The 22,104-nt window shown below is 40.8% G+C and overlaps 1 protein-coding gene across 3 annotated transcripts; it reads right to left on the bottom strand.

The window, feature by feature from the left end:
• Positions 1-1,667: 1,667 nt before the first annotated feature.
• REDIC1 (regulator of DNA class I crossover intermediates 1) lies at positions 1,668-21,808 on the bottom strand. 3 transcript variants are annotated; one of them, XM_084811835.1, is made up of 13 exons: positions 21,395-21,549; positions 20,183-20,209; positions 19,365-19,404; positions 16,580-16,715; positions 15,870-16,002; positions 15,076-15,142; positions 14,335-14,468; positions 10,559-11,079; positions 8,666-8,732; positions 7,042-7,102; positions 4,484-4,541; positions 3,752-3,834; positions 1,668-3,341 (listed from the first exon to the last, which is right to left on the bottom strand). In XM_084811835.1, the coding sequence occupies exons 1-13, from the start codon at positions 21,415-21,417 to the stop codon at positions 3,159-3,161; spliced, it is 1,533 nt and encodes a 510-aa protein (XP_084667961.1). In that variant the 5' UTR covers positions 21,418-21,549; the 3' UTR covers positions 1,668-3,158. The 3 variants fall into 3 exon arrangements, with proteins under 3 accessions (XP_084667961.1, XP_084667962.1, XP_084667960.1); XM_084811836.1 differs by lacking the exon at positions 20,183-20,209 and having other exon boundaries at positions 21,395-21,808; XM_084811834.1 differs by lacking the exon at positions 20,183-20,209 and having other exon boundaries at positions 20,893-21,402.
• Between the last annotated feature and the right edge of the window lie 296 nt (positions 21,809-22,104).

Genomic DNA, 22,104 nt, shown 5'->3' with positions numbered 1-22,104 from the left:
GGCAGGAGGACAGCAGAGGCGAACTTTGCCTCTGCTGTCCTCCTGCCCTACATTTCTGCTAGATGGGCAATTTTGCCCATCTCGCAGTGGCATCTTGGAGGGGAGGGAAGAAGGCTGGGGTGGCTCTAGGTCATACTGCAGCCACCCCAATCTCCCCCTCCCACCATGCCTCCTCTTCCCCATTCTCACGCTCTGTTTGCTGAGTGCGGAGAGGTAGCCTGTGCAGTTTTCTTTGCACCAGCTGCAAGCGGGGGAAGGGGCTGGGGAGGCAGGAAAATGAACTACCTGCAGCCTTCCTAGACACTGTCTGCGGGGCACAGGATGCTCCCTCCATGACTTACAACAGCTGGAAGTGAGGGAAGGGGAAGAGTGGTGAATAGCCTGAACTGTGTATCTTTTCTTCAGGAAAATAGTCCCTTATCTTTGGTTTCTTCATCTGCTAACAGAATGCTGTAAACTCTACAAAATGTTACTAGATTTTTCTCCGTGTAGGGATTGCTACATGCTGTGGTGTTGTGTGGTAGAGAGAAACGCTAACAATGCCCCACTATGGCCAAATTCTACTGCTTAGTGTTTTTCCTGCTGGAATCCCATCCCTGTGAAGGGAAATAGGGAGACTGCAGCTGAGGCATACTAAGCACAACTAACAGGCTTCCAACAAGTACAAATTGTTCATGTGGATTTTCCTTTAATGACAAAAGCAACTCATGCATATTCTACAATTAAGAACATAAGAAGAGCCCTGCTGGATCAGACCAAGGGTCCATCTAGTCCAGCGTTCTGTTCACACAGTGGCCAACCAGCTGCCAACCAGGAACCCACAAGCCGGGCATGAGTGCAACAGCACCCTCCCACCCATGTTCCCCCGCAACTGGTGTACATAGGCTCACTGCCTCTGGTTCTAGAGGTAGCACATAGCCATCAGGACTAGTAGCCATGGATAGCCTGCTCCATATATTTGTCCAACCCCCTTTTAAAGCCATCCAAATTGGTGGCCATCACTACATCCTGTGGTAACAAATTCCATAGTTTATGTGCTGTGTGAAGAAGTACTTCCTCTTATCTTTTCTGAATCTCCCACCAGTCAGCTTCATAGGATGACCCCAGGTTCTAGTATTTTGAGAGAGGGAGAAAAATGTTTCCCTCTCCACACTCTCCACACCATGCATAATTTTGTAGACCTCTATCATGTCTCCCGTTACCCTCCTTTTTTCCAAGCTAAACAATCCCAGCTGTTGTAACCTTCTCTCATAGGTGAGATGCTCCAGCCCTTGATAATTTTAGTTGCCCTTTTCTGCACTTTTTTTATTGCTGATGTGGAGATGGTTCTGATGCTTTAAAATAAAATTATAATACCACAGAACACACACATCCCTTAAGGCACTAGTTCTCTTGAATCAGAAATGTGATAACAGAAAGACCTAGCTGAAGCAGGCTCAGCAAATCTTTCAGCAACGCTCACTGAGGAGGAAAAAGGCATCGCATATTAACCTCCTCAATGATCTATCCCTTTCTTGCACTGTTTAAAGGGATCATAGCAGGCAATCAGAAGGCCCAGGCTTGAAATAAAATGGGAAGCTCCATTTAACCGCAGCTTGTCAAGGCTGACCTGCACTGATGTGGCAATGTTAAAGAGAGGAATGGATTCAACAACCAGTAGAGGATTTGGGTGTCTTAAAAAAGGTGTATTTTGAAAGAGACAGTAAAAGAAAACAAATTTTATTTCATGGCTTATAGGTAACATTATAGCTACATAAGAAAATGAGAGTAAATCTCACCCTTTTAAATCTGAAGATGACATCCAAACAAGGTAAAAGCAAGAGCTAGTGAATTAAGTCAAACAGGCAGGAGAAGTCCTGGATTACAACTACAGAAGAATATTTTTATAGCAATTCTGATTGTGCAAATGAACTGCTATATTCTTGTTCAATTTTTTTTTAATATACATGCTTTGTATTAACAGTGAATGTGGAAATGAATTGTTTGGTATAGAATCCCTCCTTTTCAGATAGAATGAGCCACTCCAACAGACCATGGTTTCTTGGAACATGAACAAATTTAAATGTGCCCTGACCCCCTTTCTCCTCCTCTTGCATGGTTTATAAACCCAGACTGCAAACAAATTCTGGTCGTAGGCAATGCTTAAACCACCATTTTCTTGTTCAGATGTCATTGGCAACTATGGTTTAAGAACTTAGGAAGACTCCTCTGTAGCTGAACACACAAGGAGAGGAAGGAAGGAAGGAAGGAAGGAAGGAAGGAAGGAAGGAAAGAGGGCATACTCAAGCTTGTTCATGTGCCAAAAAACTGTGGTTTGTTGGAGCAACCCATTATGCCTGAACTGGGCCACTGTGTGAGTCTCCACTGACTTCAAGAAGAAAAGGTGTAAATTTATCAACAGTTTTACAAGAATGCGTTTCAAATAGAAGAGTATACTAGAGAAGGATATATTTACTGTAGGGAGAAACAGTTGTACAAGAGGTCACAGTCCAACACAACATAACTTGCTGAAATCAACAGCCACAATGTAACACAGAACTAACAATCCATGTTCTTATCATCACTGTTATTATTTATGTTTGACTTTGTGTTGGATTGTGGACAATGGGTTCAAGTATGCCTAAGCCTATGTAGTGGCTGATGGCTGGAAAATATACATGTCGTGAAAAATAAGTCAGTCTTTACTGCACTGCCAATGAGTACACATTGACTTGACTTATATTTAATCATACATTTCCTCTTTATTTATTGCGCTGATATAATCTATTATGCCTAGGCTAATTTTGCCATATACTGTAAGGTACTCTGTTTCAGGAGGCAAACTCTTAGTGAATGCAGAATTGCTGCTACTTGAAGGCTGGAATCATGCTGCTCTATCTGCAGGAATGTTCTGCCCTCCAGTGGTCTCTATCTTGATTGAAGTGACAATTTCAGCACTCTGGGCAGAGGACAGTTCATTTTTACAGCTGCAAGCCTGCAGCTGCATCACACTGCACGGCTACATCAGATTTTTGCATTCCCTCAGCACATGTCTCTGTTTGCAACCAAGCATTGTATCTTGCCTTGAAATTAGCATATTTGTTTTTGAATGATATATCTGACAACTCAATTCTAGCTCTTCGCAACATATTTTTTCTTAGCTCTATTGCTGGCTTTGTCTAGGGATGAATCTCTTCTGTTTCCCTGGACTCATTGTCGAGGAAAATCGAATACATACCCATTGACTGGCAACTGCACTGTGATCTTTGACTTCTTGATACTGAAGGTGGATTGCTATAATTTCTTAGGGAAAAGTCCTCAAAATGACATGATAGTTTTCCATCCTGTTCTTCCTTTTCAGACTGTTAAAATAAATTTGTGTCAGGGTACTTGTGTGTGCCAATGTCCAACGAGTCACCATTATTGCTAATGTCACATAGGAACACTTTTTGCTGTTCATACAACCCTATGAAAGGCAACCCTCTCATAGATATAATATACTATACAGCAGAGCAGAATTGCACCCACTTCTAGTGTGCAAAGCAGTGCAAATCTTCCTCTTGTTCAATATTACCACTAGCTAATGAAATTGACTGTTTCATGTATGATATTTAACTATTCTACTATTGAGGGGAACAAGTTTTCCTACAGAAGGCTTTGGTAAAGTCAAAGGGTATTCAGCAAACACTTTTTTCCTTGTGTTCTTATTCCCAGACACTGGATGATGAACTTGTACAAATTCAATTTAAGGTAATATTTGCCTTCCCTTTACCTCATCAGATGTAGTACTGGCATATCTATCTGTTTGTTTTGGAGAATAACTGGGCGATTGGCTGCTTAGATGAGATTCATCATCTGAAAAAAACAAACCTCCGTTTGTAAGAAGAAAATCCAAGCACCAACAAATCTTTCTGAAATAATGTTGACTCTCTGTGTAAATAGACATGAAATATACCCCTGCAAGCAATTTCATTAGACTGTTAAATTATGCTGATTTTTTGTAAGACCACATGACGTTGCAGAACAAGCAGAAATTGTAGCTCTGTTCAAGCCTGAACAGGAAGCATCAACCTACGTAGGGTGCACGCAGCCATGCATTTTCCTGCAGCAGCTTACAAAACTGATGCAAAACATCATTACACACTATCCACTTGTCATGCCCCTGGGTTCATGGTAAACCCTGACATGCTGTTATACCCATGGGAGGAAGTCAAACATTTCTCCAGCTCCACTGAAAATAAGGGGGACTCCCAGGTGGAACAGTTGTCATTGCGACTGTGCAGTCAAAGTGTGAATACAGTTAAATGGGGAAAAGTTTAACAGTGAAGATCATTTAAATATTTTATCACTGCAGTAAGTACCACAATCCCTTAAATACTACAAGTATGTTACAATGGATGTTTAAACATTTCGACTCCCAGTTGGTGAGGAACTCGAAGGTATTTTGTTTTTCTTGACCATTAAACAACAGCTTCACAACAAGACATCTGAAATTAGTACTAACCTTCTTGTGTTTCTTGCTTTGAATTCTGATCATAGTAATTGTAGACTTCCTTTTCTGCCTTTTTGAGACAATAAAAGTTGATGTTAACATAACTTTATATGCTATACAACTATTTTTCTTTAGGTTCCTCCTCCTATGTCTTTCAGTGTGATCAAAAACATGATATTAATAGCTCACTCATGAAAATGGCCTATCCTTCTTGGCAGAAAATGGCCAAAACTCTTTCTTTACATCAAGAACCACCTGTTGTCTCTATAGTGAATTAACCCACTGTACCTTTACTAAATGACTTGACAGGATTGTCACACAATACAGTGACTCTGCCTAGAAGAGTCTGTTCAGGGTTGAGGGACCAGGCTTCCCTCCTACTCTTCACACATTAGCTGCCAACATTACCTTTCATGACATTTCCACATTTACTTCCTTACAGACCTTCTAAGCTCTGGCAAAAGTTACCATGCCTGCTAAAACAATTGTCTATATGTAATCTTATATTTTTGTCATATTGAGCTTGAGAAAAGAACTAAAAGGTCAGAAGAGCATTGATACTTCTCCTCTTTCAGGTAATATATAACAAGGGTTGTGTCTATAACTATTGTTACATGCATGCATCCCACTTCTGAGTAGTGAGAAGTTTCAGGTGTTGTGTTTTGAGGAAACTGAATCCAGGATTCAGTTTCCTCAAAAGGAGATCACCAGAGTATTACCAAATCTACTCCTTTTTTTACATGTACACACTTGTGCATGTACTACAAGACATGCATTCGCTAAAAAAAGGATCTTTTGACATTGGCAATAGGAGGACTATAGCAAAGAGAGGAACCCAAAGCACACTGCACACGTGCGCGCGCTTCAGAAAGCAAACGTTGCATGTATTAATTACAAGCGTGAACTTCAAATGTACACATTGCTAGAGCCATCCCAATTACAAAAGGAGAATATTAAGTGTGTATGGGTATTCCATCCAGTGGATAGCTTTTATAACAATCTTACTTTTGAAACTCTTTTCAGTCCATTCAATTTCATACTTAGACTTAGCAGTTGTGTTTTGCCATATTCAGAGGGAGAAATCACTGTGGAACTGGTTCCTTGCATATCTTATTAATTTCACATCTTGCCTATCTTGAGGTTTTCAGAATTTATGCAGGTCTGACTGATAAGACAATGTCAGGCCTCACCTTGTGTATGTGACACAGGGTTGCTGGACTAGCCTTCTTTGTTTAAGTCGCACTTTTCCGCAGTAACTGCACTATGTTTCTGAAAAGCCCCAGACCCACATTTGCCAATGGGGGGGGGGAAGGTTTTTCAGGACCTACACTCTAACTGAGCGGTCTGCTCAGGAGACCTATGGCATTTCTGTGATATAAGGTTTATTTACACATATATACAGGCTGAACATAAGATGAGGATTCACAGCATTAACGCTGTAACAGATTCTTGCTTCCCCATGCAGGGAAACCCATCGTGCCATAGGATTTCCTGCAAGGAGCAAAGTCAGCTCTCTGCCTCCTTTTCAGATCCAGCTGCAGCATAGACTGCCTAAAAAAACAGCAGGATAGGCTAATAGCATTGGGCTCTAACTACTTTCTGTGCAAGAAGCCAGGGGATGGTACCCCCTGCATCACAGAGAAAGATTCCTTACATAGTATCACTGCGCTCCAGAGGCAGGGGGCAACCAACCGAAGGTGAAGCAAGTTACTGTTGAGGCCCAAGCTGAAGCTGGGCCACAACCTCCTGCTAACACTGAAGTCTTCAGGACTGATTTTATGGGCAGATCTAGATGCGTCAATAAAAACGCAGGTTTTGTCACCAAAAATGGCAACACTATATCATGTTCCATCTCCTCTGCCCATCTGTAACTATGAAAATGTGTGATGTGATGTCACCACATCCCCGTCCCCACTGTATGGAGGATAAGGTGTGGGACACACAACATGGTGATATCCTGTCACGGATTTCTGTAATATCTGCCTGCCTGGCACTTGTCCTGCCATTCCCTGTGCTATCTCTTAATTTTCAGCTCTAATCTTCATCAGCTTGTCCCCACCTTAACTTTTTGCATCCCCCTCTGCCCTATGCACAAAAGATCCTGACGCCCAGTTTAGCGAGTCAGGCACCCTATCATGGGCCTGGTTGCCAACACTCATATTTTAATTGGCATGAGATGCATTATTTGAAACAAAGATGAAACAGTCATATACCTCTAAGTAATACTATTATCTAGAAACCATTTTGGACATTTACTCTTAAGAACATGCCACCCAAAGAAGTCTGCTTGCTACTCAGTGCTCCATCCACTGACAATCACTCAAACAATTTAGGGACTGTCAAGACTCCACTAAGCTCATTAGAAAAGTTCACTTTTTTCACACAGTCTCTGTTACAGAGTGCTCCAGACAGTTTTACGCTTAATTCATGCCATGTTTCAGTACAAGAGGGCACACAGAATGAAATAATTTTATGTCCATTAATCAGATCATAAGCAGCCCTGAAAATATACCAAATTGGATTCAAGCTGCTTCACTTTACATGCAGTACAACCGATATAGTACTTTTACCTCTTCAAGTCCAAAGATCTGCAAGTGATTTAGAGTTGGTTCTGCCAGTCTACCCTTCCTGCTGCAAAATACAGGAAAGAAAAAAGTGACTTTCATTGCAGTTCCATTTCACGAAACAAAAAGTGATATTGCTGATACACCTTTCTGCGTAGTGGAGATCTAATGCCAGGAGCCTGAACTTAAAACATCTGTTCTAAGCCCCACTGTAACAACTGTGGTCAGAGGAATGATACTTTGTAGTATAAAACATTGGTGCAACAGAGCCAGAGACTACTGTAATTCTAAGATAAATGTTCAGGCATTAGCACTGATCTGTTGCACCAAACAAATTTGCTTACAATAGGCAAGTAAATTCCCCTTTTCATGTTTAAGATACACTATATATTCTGCAATGCTGTTGTTTATAATATGAAAAGAAACTTGGGGGGGAGTGTATCTTTCAACTGGAGAAGAAGTAATAATGTCACACCAGAAGAACCCATGCTAATACCACTCTAGCACTTAACGTTATCTGCGGATATACCATCTGGACCCCTCATAGTGGCTATGATGTGATGTTGCAGATCAATGCAGATCTCCCAGGGACATTACACAGTGGCTGCACACCTCCCTTGGGAAACTACACCAGTCAGTACAGACATACACCTATTACACCTTTGTTACATAGCAGCTATCACTAATTAACTGCTATCATGGATAATTCTCCTTATCTCAAGCAATTACCAATAGTATGCAAGCTGAGAGATGCTGATCATGGGGCTATTTACCGATCACTTTGACTGCATCTAGTTGCTCTTTAAAACACACTAATTGAATTGAAAATTGGAGAGCCCGTCATATAGTGACTGAATTCACAAAATCACCGCAGCCCACTGTGGTTTATTTAAACCACAGCAGGTTGCAGCACATGTAGTGGCCATTCTGAATATCCAACCCCCAGGGAGGGGTTGCCATGGTTCATCATGTTGTCTGACTCAAGCAGCAGGGGTTGTCCAAGGGTTAAACAACCCTCAACCCTACAAAAGACCATGGGTTATCTGAGTGTTATTTAACCCTCAGACAACACCTGCTGCCCGGGCTGAATATGTAAAATGGATGCCAGCACGCTTAAATAAACCACAGTGAGCTGCAATGATAGTATGAACTGGCCCAGTGATTGTCAGACTAGGAGCAGGGAAAGCCAGGTTCACATCCCACTTAGCCATGAAGCTCACTTAGTGACATTGAGCCAATCTTTCTCTTTCAGCTGAGCTTATCCCATAGGGTTGTTGGGAAATAAAATGGCAGCGCGGGGGGTGAGCATCTTGTCTGATCAAGGTGTTAGTCTCCATAGCAAAGAGTGAAGGATATCCAAAGCATTCCAGCTGAAGCCTGGTGAACAGTAACGTGTGCATGCCCATTAATTTAGTACACGACTATGTTAGCCATTTGTTTTGAAGCATGGTGGCATTTTCCTCATCACTGTCTTATCTTTTTATTCATTACTTTTCGTATAAAAGCATTAATAGCCTTACACATTCTTTCACGAGAGAAACTAAATGCATATACTTGCCTACATCTGGTAGATAGATACAATAATACCATTTTAAATATTAAATAAAGAACAAATGCTTTTAAGACTCACCCTTTCTTTAAGTAATTCTGTACATTGTCTGCTGTCTTAATATCTTTCTTTTGGTTTTCAAATATCCCTAAAAATAAAAAGCGTTAGAATATAACTTTGCGTGAAAGTTCGTATAATAATTTAATAAAACTAATTAAAATGTGTTCTGAGTATGGAAATTCTGAACACAAAGGATATCCTACTCCTGGAACATAATTTCTTAGTGAATTTCAGTGGTGGGAGTTGATCCATATACTTTCTAGGCTTCTCCACTGAAATTAATGGGAACCCCAATTTGCGAAGAAGCTTCGTGTACGCACACAGAATTCTGATTAAGATGTATCTTTATAATGTCATTCTACGTGCAACTCATTAACCAGCAGTACTAATTTTTGCCATGTTTGCCCATGTCTCTTTGACAAGAAGGGTTATGTATACTGTTTATTCTGCTTCGAAATGTAGCAGGAAGCCAACAAACTGTATGTACAACGATATTGTCAATGTTTTAAAGCCAAGGTTCCCCAACATCATACAAAGAAGCAAACCTCTGTACACAGATGTGCAGGTAAAGAGGCAAGGATATGCAGATAGAGGCTGGCTCAGTGCTTGATGGGTTCCATGGAGTTATACATAGCGAAAATACATGAGCTGCTATTTGTGATAGAGAGAAGGCAAAGGCTGGGCTCAGCAGGGTCCAACCCTAACTGCATCCCTTTTTCTTATGTATAAGTGAATGGTTTACTCTCACACATAGACCTGGTTCAGATGACATGACAAGCCACTGTGGGTTAATTAACCATTGGGGTGCTGCAGTGTGTGCCATCCATCATTATGAATATGCAAGCCCTGACCATGGGTTGCCGTGGCTTGTCATGTTGTCTGAACCCAGGAAACAGGAGTTATTGAGGGTTAAAGAACCTTTGCATACTGAGGGTTAAAGAACCCTAAAACAGGCCATGGGTTATGCAACGGTCATTTAACCCTCAAATAACCCCCACCACCGAGGTTTGGATGACCTGGCTGGGGCTTGCATATTCGTAATGGCAGCCAACACATGCCACAGTTCCTCACGGGTAAATTAACCCATGATGGGCTGTTCTGTTGTGCAAACTGGCCCACTGTCAGGGTGGAAACTGAGCCCATAGAGCCCCAGAGCAGTTCTGATTCTGAGGAAGAACAGCAATCCGTGGGAGAGGAACTCGCTCATCTCTCACAAGCACAGCAGCTGGCAGAGATTCCTCCTGCCAGCATTCCTGGGATAGATAGTGACCCTGGCAGTGAGAGAGCGCTGGAGGGGGGCTTGCTGGACGCTCAGCGCAGATGCAGGGAGCAACGACAGATGGAGGGCGCCGAAAGGAGGCGTTCTGCTTGTTTGCCACTCAAACGACGGTCGCGTCCTGAGGACCCAAGGGAAAGAGGGAGGATCTAGCCCATAAGTTCAGAATCTTCCCGTGGTTCTCCTTCAAATGGGGACCAACTGCCTTACCTGGAGCTTAGGCTACTCTGCTATCTTTCCCCAGTGCTGTTCCTTGCTTAGTCACTAGTGATTAGTATCTCAAAGAGTCATAAAGTAATAAAGGAATAAAGCCTTGGAAAGAATCCTCGTCATCTGTGTCCTGAGTTGGCTATTGGAGGGGACTGCAAGAGGCAGCTAGGGCACTCCTGACACCCACATGGAAAAAAATAAAGCATTGAATAAGAGGCAATATTACCCCTAGTGGTGGATGGCATGGCTTTTGGAGAGTGCAACTTATCTCTGTATATCCTACAAGGTGTCCTTGCAATGTACAGGCCCTCCTTCCACTCACATGAACCACACATATTTACAAAAGACATTTTGCTAATTATATCGTTGCGCTCCTTAAATTATGAGGCTTCCACATTGTGATTGTTTCTTGCATCAGAGGTATTTACCTGTAGTTTCAAAGACTGTAGTATTCTGTCGCCGATCAGAAAATACTATAGGATTTCTTTCTTGACTATAGTAATCTTTTAGCTCATTCTTAATGGGTTCTTGGTTGATTGTATTTAAGCTTTGGCTGTTAGGGAAGAAAATCTGGTCTGGAGCTGTGAAAATACTTTTGAGGTCTCTCTCAGCAGAACATCTTTGAGCAGAACTTGTCATCTGATGCATTTCTTTGGTATCATACGGGCTACGTATATTGGATATTTGATTTCTATCACCTGAATCTGTAAACAACTGGTCAATAATGTTTTTGTTAGCAAAAGGATGATAAGATTGAGAACTAGAAATAGTTGGATACTGTTGATGCTCCTCTTCAAATAACGCTGCAATGGGCTGGGAGCCTTCACTCTGGGTAGCCTTTAGTGTGTCTTTCACAATTCGAAACGATGACTCTTCTCTGTGACTGCTCCCAAAATCTGTAACAGCAGTGATCTTGGAAGACTTGCCAAATGTGTCACTATATTCTGGACTTGGAGAGGGAGGAAAATTTGACCACGTAAACAGCTAAGCAAAATATGAATGGCTCACATGATACATCACCAATATAAATGTTTATGTCTTAAAAGTTCCTTCTGCATGAAAACTTTTTCCCCCACTCTGGAACTCAAGAATTACCCAGTGTTTGGGGATTCAGAAAAACTGGGATCCTGTTGTATTATTGTTCATATTCTTACAAGGCATCTCGTATTATGCAAGCAGCTGTGACTAACCAGTCCAGCCACTGTATGTCACTATTGCTCCATTGCAGCAAACTAGTTAGTAGCGGCCAGCGGGGGAGGAAGGGCATACAGCACTTCTGCATGAAAAGCACAGGGAACGATATCACCAACAAAAGATATCTAACGGTCCATCAAATCAGAGAATTTTGAAACCATTTTCTGATCCAGATGTGCTCTCAGAAAGAATAATGTCAAACTTTATCAGCATTTTAAAATATATTATTAAGAGGAGTCACAGTTTTCAGAGAGCCATATAAGTCTGTAATTTTATTTGTGTAAGTATGGATTAATTAGACAGAACATCGTAAGACTTGCCATGCTGGGTCATATCAGTGATCTAGCTAGGTTAGCATCCTGTTCAGTTTACAGGATTTAATTTAACAGAGCATTCTGATCCTCTTTGGTGATAAAGCCAATTCATAAATTAATCATGATGACTTACGCAATAACCTGAAAAGGAGACTGTCTACATTTTACATGTTAATAAATAAAACTGAAGCATCGTGCAGATGTTTCAAGTAACAAAGGAAGAGTACAGGCAGGTAGCCCAGAATTGCAGGGATGGCGTCAGGAAAGCTAAAGCTGAGAACGAGCTGAGGTTAGCGAGGGATGCTAAAAGCAACAAAAAGGCTTTCTTCAGCTACGTGCATAGTAAAAGGCAGAGGAAAGAAATGGTTGTTCAGCTATTAAATAAGGATGGCAAAACGATAACAGATGACAAAGAAAAGGCAGAGGTGCTCAATTCCTGCTTTGACTCAGTCTTCTCCCAAAAGAAGGTCTATGACCCCCCTGGCAAAGGCCAAGTACAGGCTGAAGGGGCAGGATTGCAGCTTGAGATCGATAGGCATATGGTCAAGGAACACTTAATTACTATGAATGAGTTCATATCTCCAGGGCCAGATGAGCTGCACCCTAGAGTAATAAAGGAACTGGCAGAAGAACTCTCAGAACCGCTGTCTATTCACTTTGAGAAATCATGGAGGATGGGGGAAGTGCCAGATGACTGGAAGAGGGCTAATGTTGTCCCTATCTTCAAAAAGGGTAAAAAGGAGGAACCTGGGAACTACAGACCAGTCAGTTTGACATCAATCCCTGGGAAAATTCTGGAGCAGATGATAAAGCAATCCATCTGGAAGCACCGTGAAAACAATGCAGTGATTACTCCAAGCCAAAAAGGATTTGTCAAGAACAAGTCCTGCCAGACGAATCTGATCTCATTTTTTGATCAAGTCACCTCCCTTGTGGACTGTGGGAATGCCGTAGACATAATATACCTCGACGTCAGCAAAGCTTTCAACAAAGTGCCCCATGATATCCTGATGAGCAAACTAGCTCAAAGTGGGCTGGATGAAACAATGATCCGGTGGATCCACAGTTGGCTACAGAATTGGACTCAAAGAGTGCTTATCAATGGGACCTTCTCAAACTGGGGAGAGGTAACAAGTGGGGTACCGCAGGGCTCAGTCGTGGGCCAAGTGCTCTTCCACATTTGTATTAATGACTTGGAGGAGGAGGTGCAGAGAATGCTGATCAAATTTGCAGATGACACAAAATTGGGCGGGATAGCTAATACTTTGGAAGACAGAAACAAAATTCAGAGTGATCTGGACAGACTGGAGCGCTGGGCAGAAAACAACAGAATGACATTTAATAGGGCTAAATGCCAAGTTCTGCACCTAGGAAAAAGAAACCAAAGGCACAGTTACAAGATGGGGGATACGTGGCTCAACAACACTACAAGCGAGAAGGATCATGGAATTGTTGTCAGTCACAAGCTGAAGATAAGCCAACAATGTGATGTGGCTGCAAAAAAGGCAAATGCTCTTTTGGGCTGCATTCATAGAAGCATAGCTTCCAAATCCCGGGAAGTACTAGTTCCCCTCTACTCAGCACTGGTTAGGCCTCATCTGGAGTACTGTGTCCAGTTCTGGGCACCACACTTTAAGAAGGATGCAGACAAACTGGAGAGGGTTCAGAGGAGGGCAACAAAGATGATCAGGGGACTGGAAACAAAGCCCTATGAAGAGAGACGGAAAGAACTGGGCACGTTTAGCCTTGAGAAGAGAAGACTGAGGGGAGATATGAGAGCACTCTTCAAGTACTTGAAAGGTTGTCACAGAGAGGAAGGCCAGGATCTCTTCTCGATCATCTCACAGTGCAGGACACGGAATAATGGGCTCAAGTTACAGGAAGCCAGATTCCGTCTGAACATCAGGAGAAACTTCCTGTTAGAGCACTACGACAATGGAACCAATGACCTAGGGAGGTGGTGGGCTCTCCCACACTGGAGGCGTTCAATACGAGGCTGAACAGCCATCTGTCAGGGATGCTCTGACTTGGATTCCTGCATTGAGCAGGAGGTTGGACTCAATAGCCTTGTAAGCCCCTTCCAACCCTACTATTCTATGATTCTATGTCTGAGGCTACACATGGTGAGGGAATCAGAATCGTGCATATCTATCCTGCTATCTTGTCCCTGATGTGTCTGCCCAAGTTTCAATGTTCTGGCATAGGGCCATCATGTTTGCATATGGACCAAAGTATGTAAAACGAAATGTGTCTAAATCCCAGCCATGCAATTGTACACCATAAAGTCAGAATGTACAGATTTGGGAGCTGGAGACTACGTGCAAGGTCCCTAGGCAAACATCACAACCCATTATGTAATTTAGGACTGTAGTGGTATGCTGGGGAGAGTGGCAGATGAGATCCTGATCAGCTCACCATACATAGTTGCAAATGTCTGGATAGGGCTTCAGTGATACCATAGTATATGATGTAAACATATGTCTTGAATTTGAACTTTCAAGTCCCCTAAGAAATTACTCCTTTGTGCATGTCGAATGCACGTATGGGAACCCAATAATATTTAATGCAAGTCTTATCTTTAAAGATACTAAAACAAGAGAAGTAACATAATTATACACTTGGAAACCATTATATTTTTAAGTGGAAAAAATGCCATGTCTACTCAAATTGATTTGCAATGCAAAATCTGTCCCTACCTATTCAAAAGCTGGAAATACAGACCAACTGGTGCATCTACATCTGGGTCTCTGAAGTCATTTTGCCTGTACGCTGCTTTAGAAAGCCAAGGCTCTTCACACTTAATATCTGCTGGCTGTGAAGACTGTAGGCACTGTCAACACATTACAGAAACACTTTGTTACAAGCAAGACATATTCTTGGTTGTTTGCTTAACTTCTCAAACCCTAGAAAACCTCAGTAACATAAGGCAGTATCCAATACTGCCACTATGCCTCTGCTCATTCTGTTGCACCCAAGAGACCTACACTAGTGCAACAGGAACTTCCAAAAGGAACCCCAGGGAAATGAGTGTTTCTGCTCTTTCCTTACGAAGCACTATCTTCCTGTTGCGTGAGTGGTAGGTCCCATGAGTGTGCAGGCAGTACTGGATACTGCCTATAGGTACAATTTTTCTCATGGACAATCCAGTAGTATATATTGATTTGCTCTGTGATATGCATGTTTATGAATGCTGTTTTAAAAAATATTAGGAAGTTTTATGATGTTCATGGGTTTATATGTTAGCGCTATTTTGGGAAAGACTGTTATACAATAAATGTAAATCACTATGACACAAACTTTTATTGTACAAGTTCACATGGGAAGAGCCATTCCATGAATGGAAAATAAATATTATGCTATAACTAGCACAGAGCCACCAGTGACACAATTTAGCATAACGAAAAAAGCTTGGTAAGAGTATTATAAATCAAACTTACTTGAGACTGAAAGTTCTCTTTTTCTGAGAGATATTTTCTTCTATTTTCTAATACTTCTTGTTGTATCCTATTAAGAAAACAGGAGATGAAAGAAGAAAATAAATTGGCATACTTTCAAAATTATTTATGATTTGAGTATTTTCACTTTTATAGGATGGGGTAGGGGCATGTTTGGTGTCCCAAAGTCATTGTAAAATTGACTTCTGAAAAATCAAAACTGTCACAGTGCAATCCTATTCACTTACTCAAAAGTAAGTGTCATTGCCTTAGGATCTGTCTTACCAAGGAGGAAGTCCCACTGAACTACTCAGAAGTGAGTATACATGCATAGGATTGTGCTGTTAGTGACAAATTCCATAGGGATTGCTGTGTTAAGTCTGCTGTAGCAAAAACAAAGAGACTTATAGTACCCTCAGGATTAACAAATGCATTGTGGCATAAGGTTTAATAGACCAGACCCTATTGTGTAGATGAATTAAGTGGTCACGTAAGTCAGTAGGTAGTCTGAGTACAGGGGGAAGAAAGGAAAATATTATTTCATAAGTGAAGCCGAAAGCCATGCAATGCCAAAGATAGAAGGCATGTCATGTTATTATGCAGAGCATAAATAAATACAAGATCCAAACTCCTTAGTACAAAATAAAGGGGCACCCAAATCTGGACTGGTCAGGGAAGAGAACAATTAAAATATTTATTTATAATCATCCACATTATGTATTTACAGTGATTTACTCTAAATTACAATTTTTGGGATTTTACTGGAATATGAAAGACAGCTATAACTGCACATGTACCTGTGCTGGATGTTATCGAAAAATGATTTAGATGGTCTTTGCTCTGGTGAGTTAGGAAGTTCTATGGTGTGCCTTCTCAAAGGAATTTTTATTCCTCTGTTAATATCCACATGAACTGGCTTTCGAACATTGTCTATAATAAAAGCAGAAGGTTAGCTGCCCTTTCAGTGAACTGGGACATCCAATGTTTAAGTAATTGTACAGGAACAAAAGCGTTTAATTAGCACTATATTACACAGGATATAAACATGTATGTACCACCCGATAGCCAAAGCTCTCTGGGCAGTTCATAAAAAAATAAAACCCTAAAATACAACATAATAAAACATAATATTAAATCTTTAAAAGTTTAAAACAGAACAAAACCAGAGTACAAATAATCAGCAGGGAAAAATATAAACACACAACAACAAACATTTAAAACAAAATGGAAGAACTAAAAAGCCTTGTGAAATAAAAAGGTAAAAAAAAACTGGCACCAAAAAGGCCACAATGTAGGCACCAGGCAAGCCTCTCTGGGGAGGGCATTCAATAACTGGGGTTCCACCACCAAAAAGGCCCTCTCCTTCATATTTGGGAGTATTAATAGCATAATACTTTAGGTTACAGCTTTTTGTGCACTATGCTTTCATTTCTAGTTAGCCACATTTGCCTTGGAATAAATGTTTTTAATGGTAAAATTTGTCAATTAAATTTGCTATTAAACTCACCAGTATATTCTTTCTTGGTAGATATCTGGTTAACAACATACAGATTGAGAAGGTCTAAGCTGACAGCTGAACTTTTAAGGGGAGATACCTTCAACAGCTTCATCTTTGACTTGAGCTTTTCCTTTTCAAAGAAGTCCTATTATATTGAGATAAACACAGGAAAATGCTATAACAATTTAGATTTTCATCCTATATGCAAGGGGCATTACTAATATTCCACCCTATCTTAAGGTTCAGGGTGGCCTGGCAACTACAATTTGACAACTTAAAAGGGAACTTTCCCCTAATAATTATACAAAGTGCTCAAAACAGAAGATGCCTTTTCAACAAATGGGAACAGTTGGTGGTTCTGGAAGAATTTAGCCCAGATGTGCAGCCAGGCTGCTTTATCCTCCTTGTAGCCCCAGAGCAAGTGAGAAGGACACAATCAGATGTCAGTTCTCCAGCTAGTGAGTGGGGCCACACATCACAGATTGTCCTTCTTGTTTGCATTAACATACCTCTTCATTATATCAACAAAGTTAAGGATTTCAGTCACAATATACAAACTTGGTAAGATTTACATTGCAGCAGGAGAGGTGGAAGGAACGTATTTACATTTCTTGTATTAAATCAAATGAACCTATTTATTAAATGGAGAAAATGCTCAGCCTTCACTTTCACTTATTATCTGTGAAAAGTCTTTTTATAAAATAAGTCAAACAATTACCATTTTAAAACAATGTTAGGAGCTGATAGTTCATGAATAACAACAATTATGCATACAAGACAAGTATCTTGTGTGGTACTAGAGAATGTTTCTTCTTTTATTAATATATTCATGCTAAACGAAACAAAAACCCCAAATCTGGTGATCCATTCTAACTTCATTAAGTGGATAATGGCTCTTTGTAATTAATTGGTAGCCCCAAAAGCTCAGTCCCTCTGAATACTAGAATAAAGCTTATTAAATTCATTTCACCAACACTGAACAGAATTAAAACCATGGGAAATAAGCTGTGCTTGTTGGACTGTTGCTGAAGTCTCTCGTTTGCTGTTGTTCAGTCGTTCAGTCGTGTCCGACTCTTTGTGACCCCATGGGCCACAGCACGCCAGGCCTTCCTGTCCTCTTGTTTGTACCACCTTGCAAAACGCTCCCATCTGTTTCACTATATCATAAACTATTATTTAACAAATAATATACTAAAAAGGAATATTACAATAATATCTAACTCTCGTAATTAAAATTTTGGGGAAAATATTTCCAAGTTTAAAAATTATATCCCATAAGTTATTACCACACAGGATCCTCGTGGAGATGCTACTGAAAAAGTAGGAGCATTTACTACAAATTGCAACATGGAAAAACATACCATGACTGCAAATAATAGGCTAGAGCCAAAGAACCATTAACAGAGGGGAAGCAGCTGCTATGGTTGTTGCACAAATGCCTGCACAAGAGCTTGTGCACAAGTTCATGCTGTGCTATGTGAGGTAGGTTCTACAGCAGTTCCCCTGCTGCCACTTGAAAATCTAAGAACATCTTAGGATTTAGTTTCACTTTTCTCATACAACACTGTAGTGCAAGCTGCTCTAGGCAAACTGTAAATAACCCTGCTATGAACAAAGACACATTTCGCATGTAGAAGTGCACCTTTAGATCCAAGCCACTGTGCATGTCTTTTGAGTACAATTTGCACCTACACATGAACATGCTGCACTTATTTTACAGTATTATTATTATTATTATTATTATTATTATTCTAACATTGTTAATTACTTCCCTCACTTGAGGCTAACCCTTGAAAGCTTTCTGACAAATAAACATGAAATTCAAGAGCTGGATTTGGACTTTGATATCTGTCTATAAACATAAGGACTAGCAACTTCTTTAAAAGGGAGAAAGTTATGATTCCCATGCATTTATCAAGCATATGAGGGCTGTTTGTGCCCCACATATAATGAATAATTGTATTTCAACCTATTTTTCATTACAACCTATTCTCCTTGCATCTTTCAAACCCTGAGTTATTCTTGTTGTTGTTCCAGTTTATTCTTCTTTCTAGCCTCTATCCTGATTGCTGTCAATGTCACTTGACTCAGCTGGGATATAGAATATCCTACCCTTATCGAAATACAAAATAAAACTATTTTTAAAAAATATCTCCATTTATTATACTGATATCCTGCTCTTACTTGGGTCTCCCAGTGGTCTCCCATCCAGGACACTGCTCAGTCCGCTCATGCTTAGATCACCACCAGGTACTCTCAGACTATTAACTAGGCCAAGGCTGAGCATTTTCTAACAGTAAAACACAATTCCCCAATGGTTAATTTCTAAAAAGAAAGATAATACCAAGGACCTGTCTGGAAGACACACAATCTGATACTGAAGCCCGCTGACCCCATCACATATATGCGTGTGTACAAAAGGGTGACATGTTTTTACTCAGGATGGAAGCAGACAATAGAAAGATTTTGGTATGATAGTGCCATAGTTGCCTGAGCGTATAGACTCATTTCTTGTGTTCTCCTGTTGTCTCTGGACATACAGGTTTATCGTTTTAGAAGCACTACAAAAATATGCAAATCCTATAAATAGAAAAAATTAAATATGTGAACACTGACAATGGCTCCATGTTACCACCTCTGTCTGAAAAAAACCTCATAATTATGCAAATACCCTGCATATGCTTTGCAGCATTCTCATTATTTTTATTAGGATTAGTACTATTAGTATTGCTACTGCTTCTGGCAAGCGCAGGCTCAAGTTTGCATTCTCTTATTCAGTGTAATCATTACTTACCTTCTGCTTTCTGCTTTCCTTGGTAACCAATATTCTTTTCCTTGGAGTGGAAACATTTAAAAGAAAGGTGATTCACGGTCTTAATATGTTTTATAGTAATAATTATTATAATTTAATATTTAATCCTAATTTCTTAGAAAATGCTTGTTAAAACCTCTTCAGTTGTTTACCAGGTTATTATCTAGCTGATACAAATCAACTGAATGCATAGACCATTGGGATCCAAAAAAATAAAACTTCTGAGCAACTAACCAATGGGAGTATTATCTAGTGGGGACAGGGACACACACACACACACACACACTAAAGTTCTATTTCTATAATCAATTTGTATGTATGTATTTATGTTTATCCTGCAATTTCTTGTCTACATTTGACAAAATGAGTCAAAAAGAGCAAAAAAAAACCCATGCATACATGTATGGTAACTATAGTGATCGTTTGCCTTACAGACTTACTGAGGATGTAAGTCTTGGCATCAGCCGATAAAGAACAAGAGGCTTTAGATATCATGGAGCCAGGGCAGTGTAGCAGGTAGGTAGACTTGGACTAGAGAGACCCTGGTTCAAATCCCCATTCAGTCATGAAGTTTATGAAATTACATGGGGCTAGTCTTTCTCATATTTGAGAGCCAAACTAAACATGACAAGGGAAGCCATATGTATTGTTCATGTCTCTCTCCATTCACATATAAAGTGGGAGGGTTTTTTTCTAATGTTGCAACAGAAGTGCATGTAGATGAAGGGAGTTAAACACTACCCCTTTCCATCATCTTACCACCTCATATACTGTTACTGCAGACATTTTTTTCTGCTTACCTGCTGTCCCCAATCCTAGAAGTGAGCCTGGATGAAGGAGAAAGTGTTTAAAGTAACAGAGCAGTGTGTGAGAGTGGGATTTAACTCAGTTCCTTTTGCACATTTTTCATTGAAAGAATTAGACCCAGCTTGTGAACAGGGCAGACATACAAACAACCAACATGGCTGCCCCTGTCACATTTAGTTTGTCCTCACTGTGGTAAACCTGTCTGGGCGGCAGTACCACTTCAGGTGTATGACTAAACACTCTTCCATACAAAACTACTCCTCACATAAAAATGCATGTGTCAGGGAGAGGTCTCGATTAGAACCCTTTTGATATCTAATCTTCTCTGTGAAAGGACATTTTTTTATTTAGAGGAACACTCAAGGCGAGGATTCCCGTATGTTCTAAGTGTGGTGAAAACACACTCAGAAAACAACTCTGCAGCAAGTGGCAAATACTTCCACCATGTTTAGAGTGCCTGTCTTTCTTCACATGAGCCTGTCTTGCAGTCTGAAACGGTTTAGCCCAGACCCAGGTGTATTACCACCTGAGTGAGGACTAGGCCTTACTGGAGGCCAGTGTGGTTCTATGAACAAAGCACTGGCCTAGACCTGGAAAATTTTGATCATAGATTGAACTGGGCAAGTCCTGCTCTCTCAGCCACAAATCCCCAATAACAAGGGTGTGCCTTCTTATTTATTATTATTATTAAGACATTTCTTACCCGCTTTTCAGAATAAAATAATCCCAAAGTAGGGTACTAGCAATAAAACACAGCAAAACAATACAAGGTTGACGAGAAACATAACAAAAAGCGTTTTGCGGCAGAGTCATTGTAAAGTACTTCCAGTATGGTTGCCATATTTTCTTCTTTTGGATTCTCCTGAATGATAGGCAGAAATTTAAAGGGGCAGCGTATTTTTACCACCTCATTACCACATTGTCATACAAAGAACAACTGCATTTTACCTGTCATGGAACTGCCACCGCTTTGGGGGCCCTAAAGCCATGAAGCGGTATAAAAACAAACTTTAGCTTTAATAGAAGTCCTGGCAGGTTAAAAGTTGCAAACCAAAACTCAAGGCTTCAGTACATGCCTAGCTGCCTTACATCCAGGCAAGGGATTGTCTCACAAAACCTTCACGGTGTTGGGCTGAGGGAAGCGGCCTTCATACTACTACTACTGCAAGCCTTGGCATTTATGAGGCTCTTTTAGCATCACTCACCGAGAGCCGCCAACCCAGTTCATTTTTTTCCACCAGAAATTGTTCAGCTATATAGTGGCTTACGGAAACCACCCGTGTGGGCCGCCCTGAAGGCAACCAGCCCAGGTGAAACCTCCTCCATCCAAAAAAGGCAAAGGCAAAGGCCAGGCCGCTGTGAGAAAATTCCACGGAAATGAGTCCTCCAAAGCCACCAGGAGCCGCTGTGGTCCCGAAGAAAGAACTTGTCTTAGTCTCTCTACCTGTGCCTGAACACCAAGGCCTCACTGGGGCTCTGGGTAGATGGGAGGTGGGAGGCTATTGCTTTTCAGCTGTTAAAGAGGTAGCAGAAATCAGAAAGCAAAACAAAAAAGGCGGGTGGGAAAGAGGAGTAGTTGATGTAGAATTGAATGGCCCGAGTCTTCCCTCCTTCTGTTCAACATTAACAAAGATTTTTATCCTCTTTTCCAGTCCCTCTTATCCTCACATGCGTACACGCACATATGTAATTAAATATAGTTTGAGCCCCTGTACTGTTTAAGAAGTAGCATCTCTGTCAATTTTCAGCCCATCATTTGGAGTAAATTGGACAGATCAACAGTAGTCTTCTCAGTAGCTTGGTCCTTGGAGCCGGGAATAGCTCAGTTTGTTTTCTCAGGGTTTCCAAGAGTATGATGTTTTCTTGTTGTCTGGGACTGGGTGTTCCCTAAGGTCACAGAAAGTAAAACAAACCT

The sequence above is a fragment of the Heloderma suspectum genome, chromosome 7, assembly GCF_057233095.1.
Source record: "Heloderma suspectum isolate Gila_16-S chromosome 7, 16-S_ref, whole genome shotgun sequence".
NCBI lineage: Eukaryota > Metazoa > Chordata > Lepidosauria > Squamata > Helodermatidae > Heloderma > Heloderma suspectum.
This window is presented reverse-complemented; position numbering and strand designations above follow the sequence as displayed.

What these genes read in the sequence shown, in the direction of transcription:
- REDIC1 (XM_084811834.1), bottom strand. Translation starts at nt 21,002, where the DNA reads ATGACTCTGCCGCAAAACGCTTTTTGTTATGTTTCTCGTCAACCTTGT. An exon ending in TATTTTATTCTGAAAAGCGG is followed by an intron (nt 19,405 to 20,892) that starts GTAAGAAATGTC and finishes TTCCACTCCAAG; the next exon opens with GAAAAGAATATTGGTTACCA. An exon ending in TACCAAGAAAGAATATACTG is followed by an intron (nt 16,003 to 16,579) that starts GTGAGTTTAATA and finishes CTTTTATTATAG; the next exon opens with ACAATGTTCGAAAGCCAGTT.